Source organism: Plectropomus leopardus, chromosome 10, assembly GCF_008729295.1.
Source record: "Plectropomus leopardus isolate mb chromosome 10, YSFRI_Pleo_2.0, whole genome shotgun sequence".
NCBI lineage: Eukaryota > Metazoa > Chordata > Actinopteri > Perciformes > Serranidae > Plectropomus > Plectropomus leopardus.
Genome location: NC_056472.1, coordinates 19,230,957 through 19,253,957, shown reverse-complemented (window position 1 = coordinate 19,253,957; position 23,001 = coordinate 19,230,957). Strand labels below are relative to the sequence as shown.

Genomic DNA, 23,001 nt, shown 5'->3' with positions numbered 1-23,001 from the left:
GCCGCTGATTTACGTGATTTTAAAAAATGTACGCGTCAATCATGGATCTTAATCACTTCGCGATAAATGCGTAAAATGCTGACAACCCTACTACAAAGGTGTCAACGTTTAAGTCACAAGAACCTTTGTGACCACAATGTCAACATGTTTTTACTAAATCAATGCAGACGTGTTAAGTCTGCACAGAAGTTAAACTTTTTCTTTGATACTTGATTTTCGGGGGGATTACATTCCCTGCACCACAAAGAAGACAAAGCAGGTGGTGTGCGTGTTGCCTTCCACTCATCTTAAAATTAAGAGCATGCCTATTTTAACTGAACATTAGCTTTTAAAAATCTCATCTCTCTGGCCAGCTCATCTGCTCTAAACTTCATTTTACATTTCATTCTCTGAAAAAAACAAAGAAATCCATGCAAAATATTATGGGTTTCATTCCAAAATACTCCTGTGAATATGAAAATGCTTCTTATACATATATATGTATATATATATATATATATATATATATATAAGTTTATAAAGAATATGGGCTCACCATCATGTCATTATTCATTTGATAAAGCTGTTGTTTTGTAAATTTTGTAAATTGTAAGACCATTCAGTTTGGAATGAAACTTAATCTTTTCAACATAATGAAATTTTCCAGCTTTGCCTTTAACCTGAAGGTCTCATGTTTTAGTAGAGTTCATATATTTATTAGCCTTTCTGTGTACTAGTGGGGATGAAACAGCTACAGCTTTCTGTCTTCTTTAGCCTACAGTCACTCGGATGCAGACGTGTTAAATCAGTCGCTGCTGGAAGCTAACATCGCTACTGAAGTGTGCCTGACCGTCCTGGACACGCTGAGTATTTTTATCATGGGATTCAAGGTTAACATACATAAAATATTATTTGTCACACATTTACTGTACTCTTCAAATATTGTGATTAAATTCTAATAATTACTTAATTACTTAATAAAACTGCGTCTTTTAAACACAAATCAAAGTCTAAGATGATTCTCTCTTTCTCCACAGACCCAGCTGTGCTCTGATCACGGCCACAGTCCACTAATGAAGAAGGTGTTTGAAGTCCACCTCTGTTTCCTGCGGATCAATCAGTCAGAAACGGCCCTCAAGCAGGTCTTCACTTCACTGCGCACTTTCATCTACAAGGTGTGAAGGATGTTGGTTTTCCCGCCTAACGTACTCTTTTGTTGCTTGTTACAGAAATTTCACACAGTGCCGAACTATATTCTTTGTAGTCAGAAAACTTGTATTTGTTGTATTTTGGGGGGGCTGTGGCTCAGAGATAGAGCGGTTCCATCCCCGACTCCTCCGGACAACATTTCGGAGTATCCTTGGGCAAGATACTGAACCCCTAATTGCTGCCGAAGAAGCAGAAGCGTAAAATGGCGGCAGTAGTGTTTTTAGACAGTATGCCGGAAGCAAGAGGCGTGACAGGCGTGGCAGGCGTGACATTAAATACACAACAGTGTAAGCTTCTGGTGTTGCAAATAACATATGTGTTGGCTGCTCTTTCTAATAATATAATAATGAAATAACAATGACAAAATACGGCAATGACAATCATTTACCATCTTTGTTATATGGTAGCTGATCTCATCATCTGCTCGGAGGATTAGGAGCTCCTGAACCTCATGGCTTTCTCAGTTTGTGGACATTTTCATTTGCGGTTCTTTGCTGAGTAAACGGCTAGCTGCTGTTAGGTCACACCATGTTCTGTCCATGGTTCCCAGCTTTCCCTTTTACACAGATGTTGATTCTGTGCTGCTAAAACTCCACTGCTGGTTTAAAGGTGAGATAACTCTGTCTCCCCCCATTCTGCTATTGTATCTTTTATACAGAATGACAAGGCTGCAAAATAGTGCGATGTCCCTGTCTTCAACAGATAGTGTAAAAGGGGCTCAAGAAACAGAGCGCCATAATAGAATATATAGCAAAGTGTCAGCCAAACAAGAGTGAATCTGCGGTGGCTTTTACATTCTCTTTCCCTGGTGAACCTATTAATAACCAACAACCGAAAAGCCTGCATCGTATTGCTTTGAAAAAAAGACATTGAATAACTAAAAATAACTAAATAAAAGTCTAACCCCGGCATAGTCTGGCAACCTGTCCAGGGTGTTCCCCAGCTCTCTCCCAGTAACAGTTGGGATAGTGACCCTTGAGAGGACAAGCGGTTACAGACAATGAATGACAGTCTTGGGAGTTCACCATATCTGATGGACCTGCCTGTTTTCTTCACCTTCTAGTTTCCCTGCACGTTTTTTGAAGGGCGTGCCGACATGTGTGCTGCTTTCTGCTATGAGATCTTAAAGTGTTGTAACTCCAAGCTGAGCTCCATCCGCAGCGATGCAGCCCATCTGCTCTACTTCCTCATGAAGAGCAACTTTGACTACACTGGTCGCAAGTCTTTTGTTCGGACGCACTTACAGGTGGGAAAGTCCTTCTGTGCACACACATTCAGTCATATATATTGAGTCCCCACTCTTCACACAAGTTAAAGTAAGGATTTAATTGATAGCCACATAATATAAACCATGCATTTCTTTGTATGTGAATGACCTTCTGTCAAAAAAAAGATATATATATAGTATATATTTTTGCATGCATAGCTAATGTAACATTTAAAATTTGAAATATTTTGTTATCTGGTGTAATAACAATTCTTAATAGCTAGTTAGTTATTTGTTTACCGTTATCAAATGTGCTAGTCCATTATAAAATATTTCTACATTTCGATTTTTTATTAAGACCAGAACAAAAGAAAACAATTGCTTAATTTTGCTAGAATTATTATTATTATCATCATCATTGTTGTTCTTATTCTATTTCAACATAAACCATAAAAATAATGGATGTAGCCACCATGATCTTACCCATTAGATTGTTGACTTCTGTTTTGAAGCCTCAAGTTCGGAATTTTTCTGTTGCCATCCTTTGTTTTTTTGGAGCCAAAAGTGACCGTATTTGGGCAAGAGGGTGAAGCTGTAAAGAGCGAGGAGTGGATCTGACTGGGGAGCCAAATAATGAGGCAGCATATCTGTCGTTCATTTTGTGATAAAAGCACCCAATTTGGTACAAATATAGCTTAATGTATTTAGAAGAAATCTGGATATTGGGCCACTGCAGATTGGCGTTCTCATGACCATGGCAGTCATTTTCCGAAATATATCAGAATGGACTACTTTTTGTTAAATGTGTCATAGGTCATGATGATAGGTGGCGTAGGTCATTCTGTTAGGTGCAATAGATAAAAGTACAAAAATCTATCAGAATGGACGACTTCCTGTATAAATGTAGTGAAATATGCTGTAGGCCATTCATGTCTCAATGAAATGTATATGGGTTGCACTGAGGTCTGTGGGACCTCAAACATTCACAAAATGAAGCTATTGTAAATAACGGGAAATGTTAAACAATATTTAATAATTTAATAATCTTTTCCTTTCTTTAGGTGGTGATTGCTGTCAGTCAGTTGATAGCTGATGTGATCAGTATTGGAAGTACCCGCTTCCAGCAGTCTTTGTCAATAATCAACAACTGTGCCAACAGTGACAGAACTATCAAGGTCAGGAATTCATTGATGTGCACAATTATGTTCTGGTGTAAAAGTTAAAGATATATATATACATATATATATATATATACACTTTAAACTTTAAACTAGGTATAACTTGGCTCTCTGTTCACATTTCTGCACACTCCTTAACAGAACACAGCGTTCCCTTCAGATGTGAAGGATCTGACCAAACGCATCAGAACGGTTCTGATGGCCACGGCTCAGATGAAGGAGCATGAGAGAGACCCAGAGATGCTGGTGGACCTGCAGTACAGCCTTGCCAAGTCTTACGCCAGCACGCCTGAGCTACGCAAGACATGGCTGGACAGCATGGCCCGAATCCATGTGAAGAACGGAGACCTGTCAGAGGTCTGTTATAAGAGACTGTGTGTGGATTCTGATATGTTGCTGGCCAGTCAAACATGTGATAGATTTAGTATAGGCCTGTGTATGATAATATGTCTGTACAGTTTCCATTTATCAAGTACTGTACTTCATTTTATTCCAGTTTTATGTTGACTGGTGCTCTTTATGTGCATGATACTGTCTGATAACTGACTTATCTGACCTGAGTTGTTGTTGTTTATAGGCAGCCATGTGCTACGTGCACGTTGCAGCACTTGTGGCAGAATACTTGCGGAGAAAAGGTGCTTTCATAATCTTTTTTCACTTGCATGCCACACAGTAGCTGTATTTTTGGTGTAGCCTGTGAAATCTTTCTTGTTTTTGTTTGCCTAATGTGTCTAATTGTTAAGATATTGTCTTATCTCATGCTGTGTGCAGGCATGTTCAAGCAGGGCTGCTCAGCGTTTCGTGTCGTGACTCCAAACATCGATGAAGAAGCAGCGATGATGGAAGACGTCGGCATGCAGGACGTCCATTTCAATGAAGTATGTGTTTAATGCAAACAAAAATGAAAAATCACTCTTTAAATGATTTACCTGGAATGCTATCGCACAAAGATTTTAACAAATCGACACAAATTCAGATACACTCTGTGGTCTGACCACATTATGTCTCAGTTTTACTCGATTGCATTTAGATTTTCTGACTTTTGTATCTCAGTAAAGACTAGTTGTTGCACGTACTGAAATTAAATGCTCCTGTTGTGAGTTGCTTTGGACAAAAGCATCTGCCAAAGTCAGTGTAATATAATTTTAAAACAAAGAAGACATATGCTTATCTGTTGCAGAAAGACAAAAACATGTAATGTTTTGTCATGTGTTCTTCAATAATATAATTTTGAAATAGTAAATCATCATTTAAGTAATAACTGGCCTGCTCCCTCTCAGTATTTCATCGTAGATTTAACAGCTGACCTCCAAGATGTCAAACAATAGACTTATTGTATGAGCATTAAACCCATTTCATAATTTTCAGATTGGACGTAAGAACTCATTCGTTTCTATTTGTAATCATGTGAATCAATGTTTGTTCTCTCCAAAACAAACATTAAAAGAAGGCAACTTTGGCTAATGCCATTCACTTTTAGTCATAAAAGCAGAGGCGTTGACTTATCAAACACTTTTTTTTTTAATTTCAGCTATATTTCTAGTTCTCTCATGCTCTTGTTCCCTCAGGACGTCCTAATGGAGCTTTTGGAGGAGTGTGCGGACGGTCTGTGGAAAGCTGAGCGTTACGAGCTCATCTCCGACATCTACAAGCTCATAATCCCCATTTATGAGAAGCGCAGGGACTTTGAGGTGCATCTAACTTTTTATCTCCTACTCCAAACTAATTTTGCACAGGTTGAGACATTAGTATCTAAAATGTTTTTTATTGCTTTGCACAGAAACTGGCCCACCTGTACGACACCCTGCATCGTGCATACAGCAAAGTGACAGAGGTGATGCACACAGGCAAGAGATTACTGGGCACCTACTTCAGAGTGGCCTTCTTTGGCCAGGTGAGTTTAACTATCCAACAATAGTAATGTATTCTGTCCACTAGGATGTTATTTGTTTTCCCAAATAGACATATTGTTAATTTGATTTCTGCATTAACTGTTTTAAAATTATTCAAACTTAATTTCACATAGAAGCACAACAGGTATTTATGTGTTCGCTGGTGTTGCACAGTAATTCACAATGAGCATGGGGACTGCTGAATTTGTTTTGTTTCTAAGAGCATGAGCACATGCAGTGGCACTTTATGATCCACTCTAATGCCCTTTTCTGCTTTTTATCCTCTTTGAAGGCAACGGTAAGTCGTGCCGTAGACCTTGTTAGCCTCTCTGATCAGTCTTTGTGTGGTGCCGGTGCTGCTGTAATTCATTGCATTTCTCAGTCATAGCTTGCAGTTTACGATAACAATCAGTCACTGCTGCTGCTTTGTGTTTTTGGAACTGTGTTGCATGGCGAGTTTTCACTTGTGCACTCATTCCAGTGTTTCTGCTTCAGTGTTACAGATTTAAGTTGAAGATTTTAGTACTGAACCAAATTTTTGTCATATCTGTGACATTTTATAAATAATCTGTTGGGTGTGGTTATCTTTGCTTTGATAGAAATCCACAGATCCATGTCTCTCTTAACATGGTGGTCTTATTAGTGATGTAGTCATTTGAATTAAAGTGTGGTGAATTTATTTATAGTTTTTAGGTAGATCTCACTGAATAACAATGATTATATTTTCTGCTGTCCATGCCCCTGTTAGCAATACCACTTCACAGACTCAGAGGCTGAGGTAAATCACTATGAGAGCCAACAGTTGGACTGCAGTGATGTGTTGGGCTGTGTTGTGTTCCTTCGCTGAAGCAGTCAGCGCTGTTTCACGTGCATATCTTTTAGCCTTTTTACTTCTCCTCTAGTCTAGCCTTAGTGTTGTCATCATCTTAGTATGAAACCCTTGTGGGGATAATTGCAGGATTCATCTCTCACTGGGTAAATGCATGGCTTCACCCATCTGTTCATGGGACTTTTGGACATTTACATACAAGACAACTAAATGCTCCCGCTGACAGTGTGAGATCTGTAACCTTCAACCTCTCTCACCTTACTGAACTGCCATTAGTTGATCTCTTGCAGTTGAGTTCTTTTTTTCTGTCTCTGTGCTTTGACATTAGATAGAGGGTTGTGTATTTGTGTAGTCTACCAGACCTTTCAGCCTGGAGCTGAAACTTAAAAACTATTTCACCATCTCATCTGAGCAAATTGTTGGAATGACTTCCACTCACAGCTCATGTATGGTTTGATGTGGCACTGTTTCATTATATCGTATGAGCTAAAATCTTTCTCTTCATTCTGACTATGTTTTGTATTTTTTAAGGGCTTCTTTGAAGATGAAGATGGTAAAGAGTACATCTACAAAGAACCCAAATTCACCCCTCTATCAGAGATATCTCAGAGGCTTCTGAAGCTGTACTCTGACAAGTTCGGACAGGAGAATGTAAAGATGATCCAGGACTCTGGCAAGGTAAGATATTTAATTTATGATGAGGACTGACCCATTAGATTCATTAAAAAACATTTGTTGTAATGACATTTACTTTCCACAGATTAACCCCAAAGACCTGGACTCCAAGTATGCATACATCCAAGTAACACATGTGACCCCATACCTGGAGGAGAAGGAGTTGGTGGACAGGAAGACAGACTTTGAGAAGAGCCACAACATCCGGCGCTTTGTGTTTGAGATGCCTTTCACCATATCAGGCAAAAAGCAAGGCGGGGTAGAGGAGCAGTGCAAACGCAGGACCATACTAACCAGTAGGTAACCTTGTATACTCTGGGTGGTAGTAGCACATAAGTAAGGGCCAGGACACATGCTGCGTCTTTAACTACCTGAAAAATGCTAGGTTGGGCGCTACTTTTATACCTACTCTGTGTCAACTTGCAAGGGTGCAGGGCAGGTTGACGATCTTCTTTCAGGCAATGTTTTTTAAGTGTTTATTAGACCTGAAATATGATCCTGTGGATAGATGTGAAGCACTGGGTAGGCCTGCACTGAAATGATCAACTTTTTTTTTGTATGATCAACTTCTTTTTTTATATTTATCATACACTGATAGTTATAGTGTTATTATTAATAGTTATAACTATAACACAGATAGTTATGGAAGAGAGGAAATGTATCAACCAGTTGTGAGTGTTCCTTGTCACATGACATGAAGTGCACACTGCTGCTCCCCAAAAGCTGAACTTTATCACAAGGTGCAGCTGTCATGCCCTGAAAAACTGGAGCTTGGGAAGACAAGTGCATAACGGCGGCATTACTATTGCATCAGTGTGTGTTTTGTGCATCTACATTGAAAACAATAGATTTTCAAAAAACGTGGCATATGTATGGCCCTTAAGGGAGTGTTTTTGGGGATTTGCAAAGAAAAGATTTTAAAATTAATGTCAATATTGGTGCAACAAGGGCAGCGATACCCTGTTTTTTTGTCTGTGGTAGATCCGACTCCAAGTTCCTCCACAGCCACATAAGACAATATGCAACTGCTCTCACAGGCTGAGAAATTTCCTCACCACAAGGAAACTGATCTTGATATGAAAAATCTGTGTAGTCACCCTTTAATAATTGGACATAAACAAGATTCTGCATCAAATGATCTCAAATAATCCAAAAAGTGAGTTACATTTTTCACTTTTCTCTCAGACTATAGACCATCTCCTATTGTGTGCATATCGACACACTTGAGGAAAACAGGCTATAAATACACACTGAACGGATGTCACGTGTGTATCAGTCCCTAAGGCATACATTGCTCAGCAAAAGGTGCATGAATGGAAGATCTTGATTAGATTTTCAATGTGTCAGCTGTTTGTCAAGGATCTTTCCTAATCCTAATCAAAGTTATATCGTTTTATGGCGCAAAAGATACAAAGGTTCAACTTTACATTCTTATCTTTATTGTCTTAGAGCTTTCAAAAGATGTTCAGTTAACATATGAGTGGATCCTGAGCTGTAAAACTCAGAAAAGCACATGCAACAAGCAAAGATTTATAAACTGAGAGGCCAGCTGCTCACCCATCCTCCTCATCGTGTTTCTGTCCCCCAGCCACGCATTGCTTTCCCTACGTAAAGAAAAGAATTGCAGTGATGTATCAACACCACACTGACCTGAGCCCCATCGAAGTGGCCATCGATGAGATGAGCAAGAAGGTGGCCGAGATTAAACAACTCTGCTCCTCCAGCGAGGTGGACATGATTCGTCTGCAGCTCAAACTGCAGGGCAGCATCAGCGTCCAGGTGCCTTTTTTTTTAAGTTTTGTCAATATATACACTGACATACATATACACACTGGACATGTGAAATTATCATGGAAAAGCATGACAGCTCATCCATCCTCCCTCAGGTGAATGCAGGGCCCCTTGCATATGCACGAGCTTTTCTGGATGATGCAAGCGCCAAGAAGTATCCAGACAACAAGGTCAAACAGCTAAAAGAGGTCTTCAGGTGAGATGAGATGTCAACAGCTTATGATGTGTGCAGATTTACTTTGTGTAATTGTACTTTAACACATCTTCATTTTTCTGAGCAGGCACTTTGTGGAGGCATGTGGTCATGGCTTAGGTATTAATGAGCGACTGATCAAAGAAGACCAACAGGAGTATCACGATGAGATGAAAGCCAACTACAGAGACCTGGCCAGAGAGCTGTCCATCATCATGCATGAGCAAGTGAGTATAAGAGTAATTACAGTTTGCATTACAAATGTTGAAAGTGTAACCTGCTGCGACGGGTTTTGGACGTTCATAAAATGCTTGATAATGTAATTGATAACAGTCTTTGATAACACCGTTCTCTGTTTTTCCCTTGTGCTGACATGAGCAGATTGGATGGTAATGCAAGAAGCACCCATATGCAATAAAGACTTGTTAAATGTTGGTCCAGCCAGACACAGACATCTGTTCTCACATATCACCCAAAATTTTGATCACTGTAGGATGTTGCATTGTCAGACCGTTGGAAATCTTGGCTTTAGAGTAAATACTAGAGTAAATGCTCTGTCTTGTTTCTTGATTTGTTGAAACATAATCTTAGAAACAAACACTGCCTAATGTTACAAAAAAAACACTGCTGCTGCTTAAGCTAGGGCCCAGTTCTTGACCTTAAGAGGCAGCGAAATGTTATCTGATCTGAACACAGACAGGCCTTATCTTTACATCCCTGCAGTAAATAAAGAATCAGCTAAACATGGAAGTATTCCCACGCATGAAACACATGTCCACTGTCCATCAGAATGATCAGGGCCGCAACTTAGCTTTATTTTATTAAAGATTAATCTGACAATTACTCTCTTGATTAATCATTAATCATAAATCAATTTTCTGACCAGCAGTCCAAAACTAACTTTAAATGTTTGGCATTTTTGCATGAAAATTGATTTATCAAACAGTTGTGGATTAATTCTATGACTAATCATTTAATGCAGGGGGGCAGTTGTGTCCCTCAAACCAATTTTAAATAGCCCTGGGATAGTCTTTCAAAATATAATATATCTGCCTCAGGACACTATATTGGTATATTGGTTAATCAAGATTTATGACTTTGCATTTTCTCCCTTTACCTTACAATGGCAGTACTATTATACAGTCTGTAGACATTTATCAATATGAAGGAATCAGGAAATATGCAGAACTGATACATTTTCATAAACAGAACAGTTATCTAACAGCTGTTAGGTAGCAGACAGCAAGGAGGTATTAAGTTGACAATGACGACTGACGCTTTCCGAAGCAATGGAAAGTTGAAGACTTTTTCAATGAATAATGAAACAGTTGCAACTGTCACAATGTATAGGATTTTTTTTAAATAACCCTGATAATAACCCATTTAACGCAAGAAGTATCCAACGCCAAGGTATACTACCCCATTCAAAAAAAAGTTTGGACACCCCTGATTTAATGGCATCAGCTCTACTGCTGATATTTCAAAATCAAAACCCTCCCTTTCCTCCTCTGCTATGAACACTTTTGATGCAGCAGCTGGCTAGACCAACAATCACAGACTTTTCTCTTTTGGATTGTTGACGTAATTTTTTTGCACGTGTATGCATGTATGTAAATGTATGTACGTATTCATTTGCGTATGTATGAACAGCATTTGTATATGTATATACATGCATCTGAATGTGTGTGCTTATGAACAGTGCTTACATTTGTTTTTGTATATGCAGACGTAGAAAAATATGTTTTATACAAAAAAGTTTTATACTTTTTTTGATTTTCAGTGGATTACTGTGTTGATGCTACAAGGTTTGGTTGTTGTATCTGTTAGTCTTTATGGAAGAGCTGCTGAGACTGCACCTTAAGGGAACAGTCTGACATTTTGGAAAAAAAATTAATATTCTCTTTCTTGCTGTTAATTAGACGTGGAGATTGGAAACAGTCATGTCTGTATGGTAAATAAACGGCTACAGCCAGCAGCTGGTTAGCTTAGCACACAGACTGGAGCAGGGGGAAAGCCAGGCTGGCTGTTTTCCCACGTTTTTAAGTTTTTATACAAGGCCACACTAAGTAAACTGGCTGCGGCTGAAGCTTCATATTTACCATGCAGCCCTTTGATTGTAAATAAAGATGGCCAACGCATCTCCACATCCTCCCTCTGTACAAAAATGAAGCCATAATATCACAGATATGCCCACTGCCATCTTGCAGTGGGGCCATCATTTGGAGCCAAACTCTACGCAGTAGCGACCTTTGAGGTACTGAGTTCTCGCCCAGACACCAGTCCAACCAATTGTGAGCAGTGCCATTGATTGTGAGCCTACTGATTGGCACAGACAGCTGTCAATCATGTCGTCAAATCCCGTTTTATAGCATCCAATCACTTAAAACCAAACTTAGAAAAATAACAAAAACTTGAACAACCCTCAGGTTGATAAGAACTACCTAAAATGACAGACACCATCTTTGAGAAACATTTATTTGACACGTACTTTAAGCTTTTAGTTTGGCCCACGTCCTATCCACTAACATAGAGGGGGCAGGATTTGTGACCTATACTGCAGCCGGCCAGCAGGGGATGATAAAGATTTTTTGGCTTCACTTTTCTGTAGCTGCCATGTCGTCCATCGTTGTTATATAGTCTATGGTACAGACACAATAATGGTCACGATCTTCTTATTTAACTCTCAGCAATAAAGCAAGTAAGCGTAACTCCCAAAATGTCAAACTGTCCCTTTAATGAAATACACTTTTGCATGGCAGTAATGAAGGTGCTAAGATATTAAGGATGGTTTAGTGAATAGTTTTAAATATCTCATCCTCCCTCAATTCCAGATCAGTCCTGTGGAAGATGGCATGAAGAGCGTTCTTCCAGACTCGCTTCACATCTTCAACGCCATCAGCGGCACGCCAACCAGTGCCACCATCCACGGCATCCCCAGCTCTTCCTCTGTGGTATGAAGCGTGCCGGGGTTAGCCTTGAACTCAGCGCCCTCTATGCTCACCAACTAGGCATGCCGGCGATGCCATACTGTTGCTTTTAAAACCCGATCCTGATTCTCTTCAGTCAGCTTTAAGGGAAACTGACAAAAGCACCTCTCTCAGTGAACCATGACCGAGGCAATGGACCTATTTAATGCACACACACGGCATTGTGACTGTGTGTGTGACAGTACTGAGGCGGGGACCAGAGAGGGGATCACGCAGGAGAGTCCCTGCTTTATGGCCAGACATCATCTGTCACCTGTTTCTACCTGAAAAGACTTGTTTTCCATGTTGGTTGATCTTTGATATGCATGTCATCACATTACACCTACCACCCTCCCAGCAGCCCATTTTTGTTTGTTTTGATAAAGTTTGACATTATGTTTTTTATGTACAGTACTCCACTTTTATAAGCCACTGTATTGATGTCTTGATGAACAGTATATGCTGCATACGCTCGTCTCCCTGTACATGAAGTTATATTTCTACTAAAAGGGCCTCCTGTGACTCATGTTAGCATTCAACCTTAAATCACTTCAATGTCTTAGAACAGGAGCATTTTTAAATATTTAAAGCCATTGCATACAAAAAGTATATTCCAAGTTGTTTATTAGTGTAAATATAAAAAAAGGAGTGTGTGCAATATTTGCAAACTTTCTTGCTGTGTGCGGCTCAAACACTGTAAAGATGATGTTCACCTTTTTGCCAAAGCAAAGGTGTGGAAAACCAGACACTATGCCTACTGTGGAAGTAATATGAAGCTTTTACCATTTTAGTGTTCATTGAAATGTTCAAGAAATTGTTTTATATTTGAGCAGCAATGGGTTTTTTTTATTTTTATTTAACACAAAGTCACTGTTCTGCTGTAAACAGAGATGTTCCCTAATGCTTTTCTTTTAAATAAAATACACTCATTTCTCTGCAATCATAAATCCCTATTTTATTTCCACATTTATTAAAGTTTATTCCCACATTTGGCTGAGTTGTTGAGTACAAGTGAGTTAATAGCTTTTTATGAGGTGTCAGGGACCGAGCAAAGCTGACTCCCTATCTTCTGTTCCCTCCCATCATAAAAGCAACACAGTCAGCAGCGTGGACAACAAATCAAGGTGCTAATAAGAAGCAATATTACGGAAACACTCCCACTCCCACAGTGAAGGATCAGTTATCAACTGCTCCTTGCAGGAATCTCAAAGGAATATCAAACTAAAGCAGAAAGCAGGCAGCAGCTTTACTCCAGCACCATGACTGGTGAGTTTTTTTGTGTGTATTTCTGTTCCAATCCAGAAAAGTAAATATTTTAGCTCAGAGGGTGAGGACACACATCTTCAGGACAAGACAGTACAATAATCAGAATATTGCAAACTCTGAACTCTTGCTGCATTGTTTCTAACTTCCATGCTGAAACTTTGGGAGAAAGAGATTTTATTTCTTTAAATGGCGGCAACCACTTTTTTTTCTTAGAAATACAGCCAGTTATTTAAGCTACTTCCATCTTGTGCACAGATAACGAGGATCCCAAGAAAGGGAGGCAGAACAAGGGAAAGGTAATGTTCCTCATTTATTGGAAGTTTATGCTTTAAAAAAAATGTTTTAAAAAATGTACAAGACTAAATAATAATCCATAGTAACAAAGTAACCATGTCAGTATGAAATTCACTGTACTGCTGCTAAATTACTGAATATCAAGCACTGTATGTTACACAAGTATTTCCGTTATATGTTCTTTTATACCTCAATTCAAGAACATCTTTGGGGAAAATGTTGCTCTTTTTACTCAGCTGCATTTATTTCACATCTATGGTTACTTTTTCTTACAAAAAATATGATATATAAGAAAGCAGTTAAAATTTGCTCCACCTCGACCAACTAAAGCATTAAAATGCTGCTCACATATTAATGCATCAATAATAATGATCAAATAATATAAATCTACAGGATACATGATGAGCACATTTACTTTTAAAGCACTTAAAGCAAGTTCATTTTGTTGTCAATATTTCAGTGCTTTTATAAACCTTCTGAGTAATCTGAGTAAATTGTTTTTTTCTTTTTAAAAACATAGGGAAAAGGAAATGAGCAACTTAGCAAGACATTCAAAGTAACAGCAATTTTGCTTATTTTCAGAAAACAAAAAGTCTTGTAACTTTTAACAAATTCCTGGCATATTTTTGTACATTTTTTGGCAATGAAAATATTGTTTTCTTAACATTTTCTCAATTTTTAAATTTATTTTATTTTTTTTATAATTTTCCTCAAATCCTCCCTCCTTTGTAAAAACAAATTTGCATGTCGTTTTCTTGTGGCCTTTTATTAATTTTTCACAATTTGTGTGACATTTTTTGTCAAGTCGGTTATTGCCTAATTTTCACTTTTTTTTCATCTACCCATTTTGTTCAGGTTTTGAAGGGTTAAACATTACGAATTTAGATTTTTTTTCTTGTAACTGGTTATTTTATTTTGTGGTAGGCTTATGTATGATCACAATACTTTCTCCAACACTCCTGGTGCTGACAGCGAATTTATTTCTCCTAATATGATGAAAGCATGACCCGACCTCACCTTAACCCTAACCAGTGTCACGCTTTTTACCTAAATTTAACCAATCCAGTTAACGAAGGTGTAACGAGTACTAGCCAATCAGAGTGAGAGTAGGGCGGGTCATGCTTGCACGAGCCAAGGTAAGGACGGTGTGTTTACTGAACGCTTTGCTGCCGTTTCTCTGTTTGTTTAGAGCAAAGAGGTGTGCGGTTACCCGCTCAGCATCTTCTTCATCGTTGTGAATGAGTTCTGCGAGAGATTCTCCTACTATGGCATGCGAGGTGAGAATACGTCAACCACGTGTAACCATGACGACGAGTACTTATTTTAACCCAAGCCACTTTATTTCCTGTCCCGAACAGGTCACATAATAAAAGGGATTGATTTATCAAAAAATATTTGTAACTGGTTAGGACAGACAAACTTTGTGGTATTTGTTCCACCTATTGATGGAACGTAATTAAGCACAGTTACTCCAGTACAATTTTGATTTAGGCCAACTTTTTACTCCATTACATTAGTTTGACAACTTATATTATCATAATGATATTATATGAAATCAACTTTATATGCAGTCTAATGAGTTATAAACAGTATATACTATAATGTAAATCTGAAATTTATATAATAATTTTTAAATTATCCCCACAGCTAGCTGGAATATTAAAGTTGTGTATACTTTAATGCTTCATTAATCATAATCCAGCAATTATAAATTATTCTGTAATTGGTAATTCTGAAAAAAACTTTTACTTTTGATATTGTAAGTATATTTTGAGGATAATACCTGTGTACTTTAACAATTAAAATTTAAATGCAGTTATGTAATAGTATTTTCTACACTAAGGAAACGTCAAAATTGTATATTTTTCAAACTTTAAAAGAAGTTTCAGTAGAAACAAAATAGTTACTACATGAAACTACTTACAACAAGGTGTTTGGATCTTCAGCTTAATAAACAGTCCTGCAAGTAAAAGTAAAAACGGTCCATTTACATAGAAGATCTGAGAACTTCCACCACATGATATTTTATGCACAACATGACCAAACATCCCAAAGCTTATACTGTGCAGTCTGAAACTGATGTTGATATATTGAAAAATACAAATATGTTTTCCCTGCCTATTCACAGCTGTCCTGGTGCTGTACTTTAAGTACTTCTTGCGCTGGGATGATGACTTGGCTACCTCCATCTACCATGTCTTTGTGGCTCTCTGCTACCTGACCCCCATCCTTGGGGCCATTGTGGCTGACTCATGGCTTGGAAAGTTCAAGTGAGTTAAGTACAGTGTGCTATTGATAATTATGTAGTTTTATTTAAGTAGTATTTTGAATGCAGAATGTTTACTCACAATGCTGTATTAAGGTATCGTAGTACTTACTCTGCCCCTTGCTGATTCTTTTGCTCTTCCTCTTGCAGGACTATCATCTACTTGTCGATTGTCTATGCGATTGGCCAGATTGCGATGGCTGTCAGTGCAATCCACGATATCACTGACGAAGACAGAGACGGGACACCAGACAACATGACCTATCATATGTGGGTTTCTATTCCACTAAAGAAATAATTGAGTCCAGGATGTTGACAGGAAGTTTTCATCACATATTTCTAAAGTACTCTTTGCTCATGCACATATTCCTTCTCATATTTAGTGTGTTGTCCATGGTGGGTCTCTTCCTCATCGCTCTTGGTACTGGTGGCATCAAACCTTGTGTTGCTGCTTTTGGTGGAGACCAATTCGGTGACCATCAGGTTAGAATACTGACAATGTCACTGAAGATGGAAATCGCCTGATCTTTATTGCATGTCATGCTTTCTTTCTCTCCCAGTATTCCTGTCTCCTCTCTCTTGTCATCTTAGGACAAAATGTTTGCCATGTTCACGTTCATGTTAGCATGCTTTAATTAGAACCAAACACAAAGCACAGCTGAGGCTGATGGGAATTTCATGAATCCAATTATTTAGAGGTGTTTGGGAATCGAGCACTACTGCATCAGTGAAAAAAGTTGTTAATAGTCTCAAGTGATGTTGTGTAAATCAGCTCTAGTTGAGTCTGAAGACCCAAGATAAGTTTACCAAAACTCTGTAGCCTGCTCCTCATCCCTGCTTCAGGCTATATCAGCCGTTGCTAGCATAACCATGAATGTATAAAGGGAACTGGATACAGCGTTGGAAAAGGGGCCCTGTGTATTTCTATTAAAGTTGCTTAGTGGTGCATAAAGCCAAAAAAGTTTGACTTCCATGTGTAGAATTTGCCGGATCTTCTGCAGTACTTCTTGTTTAGCCCTTCACTAACTTGAGTGGGGATAAAATGATGTAATCATGCTGATCTTTTAGACCTTTAGCAATATTTTGGGACCAGCAGATTAAATCCTGATAGTGAAATGAGTCATTTTGTGAGGGATGCGATGCTAAAAACGTATCTACTGTACAGGCATCTCTTTTAAGAATTAAGTTTATGGGAAAACCTCTTTGGACCCAATCCATCATGTGAAGTAGTAATTGCACAGTTTGGCCACTATGTCATTTTGGCTTCATAGCCCACAGCCAAGTATCAAAATCATCAGATTATAGGCATTTTTCCAAACTGTCTATCTTGAGGGCAACTCTAAAATCTGTGGAGTATCATGTAAAGTTAGCACATTTTATCCTATGGGGTACATGAAGGAGTGAATTTCATGACAATGAACAACAACAACATCAAATAGTTTAAGACATTTCACAAAATTAATGGTGGACATAATGGTGGCCCCAGAGGAAATGTAAGAAAATCACTTAAGTCATTAAAATTCATCCTCTGGTGGCCAAATGTGATATTTCAGGACAAACAGTACAAAATTAAAATATGTCAGCCTGGACAAAAAGTGGTGGACATTGACCATGCTTGGTGTTAGAGTCATGTTGCTAGTAAAACTAAAAAAAACTTCTATAATTTAATATCTTAAACACAGATATTAATATAACTTTAGAATTGGTTACACATTATGTCCAGCATTGTACAACGTGCATGCAAAAGGTGATCGAAGGTCACTGACACATTTCTCTGCAGGAAAACCAAAGGAGAACCTTCTTCTCTGTCTTCTACCTGTGCATCAATGGTGGGAGTCTCCTGTCAACCATTATCACTCCAATCCTGAGAGGTAGATATGAGCAGGACATGACGTTTATGAAAAACAGAGCCATAAATACAAGTGCTTGTGATTAAAAGCTAACAGCAGTCCTTGAGTGTGAGTAAAGTTTGAAAGCTGTTTTTCTCCATCTGCAGCTCAGGAATGTGGCATCTACACTGCGCAGAAGTGTTATTCGTTGGCCTTCGGTGTCCCTGCAGTTCTAATGGTGGTTGCACTCGGTATGTCTAAATACAGATACTGTGAAGCGCATACTGTACACGTTCTGTGCACACCGGTAATGATGTTGCGTTTTCGTTTGTTTGTTGTCCAACAGTGGTGTTTATCGTTGGAAGTGGTATGTACTACAAAGCTGAGCCACAGGGAAACATCATGCTGGATGTGTGTAAATGTATTGGGGTGAGTCTGTTTTACACCATCAACATATTCTGCAATAATGTGTAACAACATTGACTTCTGGATGTTTCTAAAAACATATTTACTCACTTTGTTTACTTATTCAAACCTTTTCATGGCTTGATTTCAAATAGAGCCTCGATAACATTATTGCAATGCTCTATTTTCTGGCCTTTTGAAACAGTCACTTGAAAGGAGGAGAAAGCATATTATTAAGTTTTAGCTACACTCTACTGGCTCCCAGTATCTTTAAGAATAGATTTTAATGTTTTTTTACTTGCTTTTAAAGATCTTCATGGTTTGGGACCAGCACAAAAAATAGTAAGCGTAGCTTTCGTTAACTGTGCTCCAAATTTAAGGAATGCCCTTCTGACAGTTATAAGACACATGGGCTCAGTGAGTATTTTTAAATAACGGCTGAAAAGCTGTTTAGCTTGCAATTAATGTAATTCTTCTGATTATTATTTTACATTAATTATCTTATTTTTGCTCATATTTTATCATCAACTGTCTTTTTATTGGCAAATCTTGTCCTTTTGTGCTGCATCTTTATTGTGAAGCACCTCAAGATGCATCCCTTGTATTAAAAATGCTCTATAAATAAAATTTCTTATTATTACTTTAATATTTCTCTTTTACTTCTTTTCTCCTTCTGTCAATCAGTTTGCCATTAAAAATCGCTACAAGCACAGAAGCAACCAGTACCCAAAGAGGCAGCACTGGATGGACTGGGCAGAGGAGAAATATGATGTAAGTTTAACTTCATTTTACTCCCGAAAGTTTCTTATTTCTTCAGTGAAATAACGGCAGTTCATCATATGTCTGTGTGTGCTGCAGAAACTCCTCATTGCTCAAATCAAAATGGTGCTGAGGGTGCTCTTTTTGTACATCCCGCTCCCGATGTTCTGGACTCTGTTTGACCAAAAGGTATTTTAACTTTCTTTTTAAAAGGCAGCATCACTTAAAGGAAACTGGGCTAAACGCTGTATTTCTATTAAAGGGTTCTAGATGGACTCTGCAAGCCACCACCATGGATGGAAACTTTGTGAGTTTGGTGATAAAAACAACAATAAATGTACTTGAATTAATTAGAGCAATGTGTTCATGTTTTAATAATGTCCTTGTGTCTGCAGGGGGCACTTGTTATACAGCCTGATCAGATGCAGGTAATAATTTTATCCCGTTAGCTTGGACTGATGTGCTGCACTTTGTTTGAGCAGATTCTTACTGTGCAATTTATGTTTTTGAAAGACTGTCAACCCCATCCTGATCCTCACTCTGGTGCCGATCATGGACAGCCTCATCTACCCTCTCATCAAAAAATGTGGCCTAAATTTTACGTAAGTACTGCTGGAACTCAATGAGACAATCTATATAGATCTGGATATTTCTGTCAGTCCTTTATTTTAGGTATTAAATAACTTATCTGCATTATGCATTAACATTTCCAGATGCTTACATTTCTCACCTTCTTAGTTTTATTTTCTAGATTGAGGCCTCAGGAATTTGAAAAAAAAAAAAACAACTCATAAAATCAGTTTTAGAATACTCTAATTCCTTGCCCTTTTTGCATGTTTGAGGTAATAGTTTGACAATTTGGAAAAATGTGCTAATTAAATGTTTTGATGAATGTTAGATGAGAACATTTTTTATGACACCCATGGTGTCAATGTTCTCATACAAAAAAAAAAAAACATTTATGTTTTTATGGTAAAGCTACAGCCAGCAGCCCCTTAGTTTAGTTTAGTTTAGTTTGGTATTTTAGTAAAAAAGAAAAAAAAATATTCCTGTATAAAAATTGAGACATTTGGTGCTGTCATTCTGTCACATTTTTGGATGAATCAGTAACAGGATTTAATGTTAATCCAACAGACCTCTGAAAAGAATGACAGTCGGGATGATTCTGGCAGCTATAGCTTTTGTCTGTGCTGCTTTAGTTCAGACTCAAATTGATGTAAGTAGAAACAGTTATTGTGTTAATTTCCTCATATACTTTGAAAATGCACATCAGTTCAAGAATTAATATACTTTTCATTTTCAGAAAACATTGCCCACCTTCCCATCTGCCTCTCAGAGTCAGCTGAAATTACTCAACATGGGCACCAGTCAGGTGACGGTTAATCTTCCCGGGAATGATCCTCTGGTACTTCCTGCAGCTCAGGTCTGTGCTCATACAATAACACAAAACTTTTACAAAAATGTGACTTCCAAGTCAAAAATTCTGTGAAATCTACAGCATGCAAGCCAAAACACACATTCTCTTGCTGCATTGATTGCACATTTTCAAATATTCCTTTTTTCTTGCAGGCCAGCAGTGAATTCTTCACATTTGATGCGGACATAATGGTTGTTTCAATAGGCAGCCCTGCGGTGACGAGATCTGTTCCTCTGACCAAAAAAAAGCGTCAAACTCTTCTGATTCCCTTAAACATCACTGAAGAATGGCTGTTGGTAAGTTGGTAATTAAAAACACAAAAGAAGCCTTTCAATTGTTAAATTAATCAACGTTTGTCACTTTATTTCTCCAGACTGAGGATTTGACTTCGAAACCAGAAGAAGGCAATAATGCAATCCGGTAAGCTGAATTTTAAGTGTTTAAGTATAAAAAATTAATAAATCAGGCCATCAACAAAAAATAAAATATCGACTTTTTATATAATCTTTTAATTGGTTTAGTCTCTTATCAAGTCAAAATATTGAAAATAAAACAGTCTCAATCTTTATCAGCAGGCTCAATTGTTATAAATTGTTTTTACTGTTTTTACATTTTCTGGCTCAATATGAACCCATTTCAGATTTATAAATGGAATGAATACAGAAGTGAACGTTTCAACTTCTGCAGACGACTTTGAACTGATTGAGCCATTTTCTTATACCAACTACTCCGAGATAAAAAATGGAAAGTAAGTTTTGTTTGTTTTTTCATTTTAACTAATTCACAGTTTTTATACCAGAATCATTATTTTATGCAGACAGTGATACAGTTTAATACACTGATTTTTTTTTCTAATGATCAGGTCCCTCTTCACCATATGGAGAGGTTCACAGAAATGTGAATACAGCAGAGAGTTTGGATTTGGAAGTTCTTATACCTTCTTCATTCCCAGCACTTTTGACTTTGGACCAAATGTGAGTTTTGGATTTTTAAGGATGATGATATTCTATGTTTTTTTATAATATCAACAAATCCCCTGCCAATTTACAGTATTGACAACATTTTAAAAGCGTGAACATTTTCTTCCAAATTGAAAGTTTCTGTCTCTTTTTGTACATAGACAGTGACACAGACGAATCCGTTAAATGCGCATTTTTATTCCATAAAATAACCCCACGTAATTTGATAGAAAACTGACCACGAGATGTTTTATACAAAGTAAGATATCATTTTCTAGCCTGTCTAATTTATTATGGAATTGTTAATTATTAACATAAAAGTATCTAAAACTATAAGGTAAATCTGTATACTTTAATCTCACAGTTGTGTGTGTAAGTCTGATGTGTCTTATTCCTCTGTGCCTCCATCATTCAAAATCTATTACAAACACATCAATGAGCCAAATAGTTGCACTGGCTGACATGTTCCTTTATGACAGTTAACATGGCCATTTTATTTTGAGTCAAATTCACTCGCTGTCCTGGTGTCATAAATACTCACTAATAAGCAATAATCCTCAGCTGTTGACATTGTCCTAAACTGTACTGTTGTGATTCTTTGTTTTAGTGTCACGAGTCTATTTCTGCAGCAGAAGACATCAAGCCCAACTCAGTTCACATGGCTCTGCAGATCCCACAGTACTTCTTCATCACCGCTGGTGAAGTGATGTTTTCTGTTACAGGTCTGGAGTTCTCCTACTCACAGGTAAAATTGTTACAAAATCACACCATCAAAGAAGAAGTTGTACATGGGAATATTTTATTTTGCTCTGCTTTGAACTATATTCGATTGGTTGTCTTTGTTGTTGTTTTTTTTTTTTAATTTTGTGTTTTTCTTTTGTGTCTTCAAGGCACCGAGTAACATGAAAGCCGTGCTGCAAGCAGGCTGGTTGTTTACTGTTGCTATTGGCAACTTCATCGTACTGATTGTGGCCGAGCTTGCAAAGATTCCCAAACAGGTAAGAAACTAAATTTAAATAGAAAACTAAATTTTAGACAAAAAGTGACAACTATTACTTACCTCATATCTGTGCGATTATGTCATGTTGCCATACATGAATGCCACATTTGTCCCTCTGTGTCTCTCCTCCTCTTTCAAAGTGGGCGGAGTACGTCCTGTTTGCCTGCCTCTTGTTTGCAGTGTGTTGCATCTTCTCCATCATGGCGTATTTCTACACTTACATCGACCCTTCAGCGATAGAGGCCCAGTTCAAGAACGTTAATAAGGATGATGAGGATGATAAAGACCGGCTGCAGAAGGCAGAAATTGAGATGGTCAAGAGAGACTCAGTTAAAAGCAACTCATTTAAAAGAGACTCAGTTAAAAGTCACAAAGATTATGATGATGCAGACAAACAGACCCACATGTGAACAGTTTAAAAAACAGATTAGATATTCATAATGCCTGTGTGCGTGTGTGTGTGTGTGTGTGTGTGTGTGTGTGTGTGTGTGTGGTGTTTGCGTGTTTGTGCCTTTTAAATATTTTATATTTTGATGCTCAAATGCCTATTGTGTGCAAGGAACAAAAAGTTCTCTGGCAACAAATTCAGTGTTAGCTGTAGTATTACAACAACAAGAGATGAACCATTAACATATCATTATGTGTAATTGCTCTTTTTAAGTAAAGGTTATGTTTGAGTAGGAATAAAAATAAATCCTTTTCGTGTGTTTTTCCATCCACAATACTTGTCGTGTGATCTTTTTCAATAAATCCACTAATTTAATTCTCATGTTCATAGCACTCTTCCAACCTGATATCAAATCTTTAGCATTATAACTTACAGCCATAGAAGACTGAATAGTGTTGTTTTTGCAATAAATGTGTTTAATTAGTACTAAATTTCCTAT

At 37.8% G+C, this 23,001-nt stretch overlaps 2 protein-coding genes across 5 annotated transcripts in view; both read left to right on the top strand.

Moving 5' to 3' along the window:
* Window positions 1–12,859, top strand: part of zmp:0000001200 (dedicator of cytokinesis protein 9) — a 112,745-nt gene extending 99,886 nt beyond the window's left edge. For all 4 annotated transcript variants that reach the window (XM_042494354.1, XM_042494352.1, XM_042494355.1 and 1 more), the window contains exons 39-53: window positions 754–869; window positions 1,017–1,154; window positions 2,252–2,434; window positions 3,457–3,570; window positions 3,715–3,930; window positions 4,151–4,208; window positions 4,345–4,451; window positions 5,142–5,264; window positions 5,354–5,467; window positions 6,826–6,972; window positions 7,055–7,265; window positions 8,558–8,748; window positions 8,856–8,956; window positions 9,042–9,180; window positions 11,785–12,859. In XM_042494354.1, the coding sequence (XP_042350288.1) occupies window positions 754–869; window positions 1,017–1,154; window positions 2,252–2,434; window positions 3,457–3,570; window positions 3,715–3,930; window positions 4,151–4,208; window positions 4,345–4,451; window positions 5,142–5,264; window positions 5,354–5,467; window positions 6,826–6,972; window positions 7,055–7,265; window positions 8,558–8,748; window positions 8,856–8,956; window positions 9,042–9,180; window positions 11,785–11,910 (2,084 nt within the window). In that variant the 3' untranslated portion in view covers window positions 11,911–12,859. The remainder of the gene's footprint in view (window positions 1–753; window positions 870–1,016; window positions 1,155–2,251; window positions 2,435–3,456; window positions 3,571–3,714; window positions 3,931–4,150; window positions 4,209–4,344; window positions 4,452–5,141; window positions 5,265–5,353; window positions 5,468–6,825; window positions 6,973–7,054; window positions 7,266–8,557; window positions 8,749–8,855; window positions 8,957–9,041; window positions 9,181–11,784) is intronic.
* Window positions 12,860–14,734: 1,875 nt separating this feature from the next.
* Window positions 14,735–22,524, top strand: slc15a1a (solute carrier family 15 member 1a). The gene is made up of 21 exons (XM_042494761.1): window positions 14,735–14,756; window positions 15,608–15,749; window positions 15,896–16,015; window positions 16,129–16,228; window positions 17,526–17,616; window positions 17,742–17,825; window positions 17,921–18,003; window positions 18,664–18,750; window positions 18,838–18,927; window positions 19,001–19,045; window positions 19,134–19,166; window positions 19,252–19,340; window positions 19,873–19,954; window positions 20,042–20,161; window positions 20,308–20,451; window positions 20,529–20,575; window positions 20,796–20,903; window positions 21,018–21,129; window positions 21,722–21,859; window positions 22,005–22,112; window positions 22,255–22,524. The coding sequence occupies exons 1-21, from the start codon at window positions 14,750–14,752 to the stop codon at window positions 22,522–22,524; spliced, it is 2,100 nt and encodes a 699-aa protein (XP_042350695.1). The 5' UTR covers window positions 14,735–14,749.
* The last annotated feature ends 477 nt before the right edge of the window (window positions 22,525–23,001 follow it).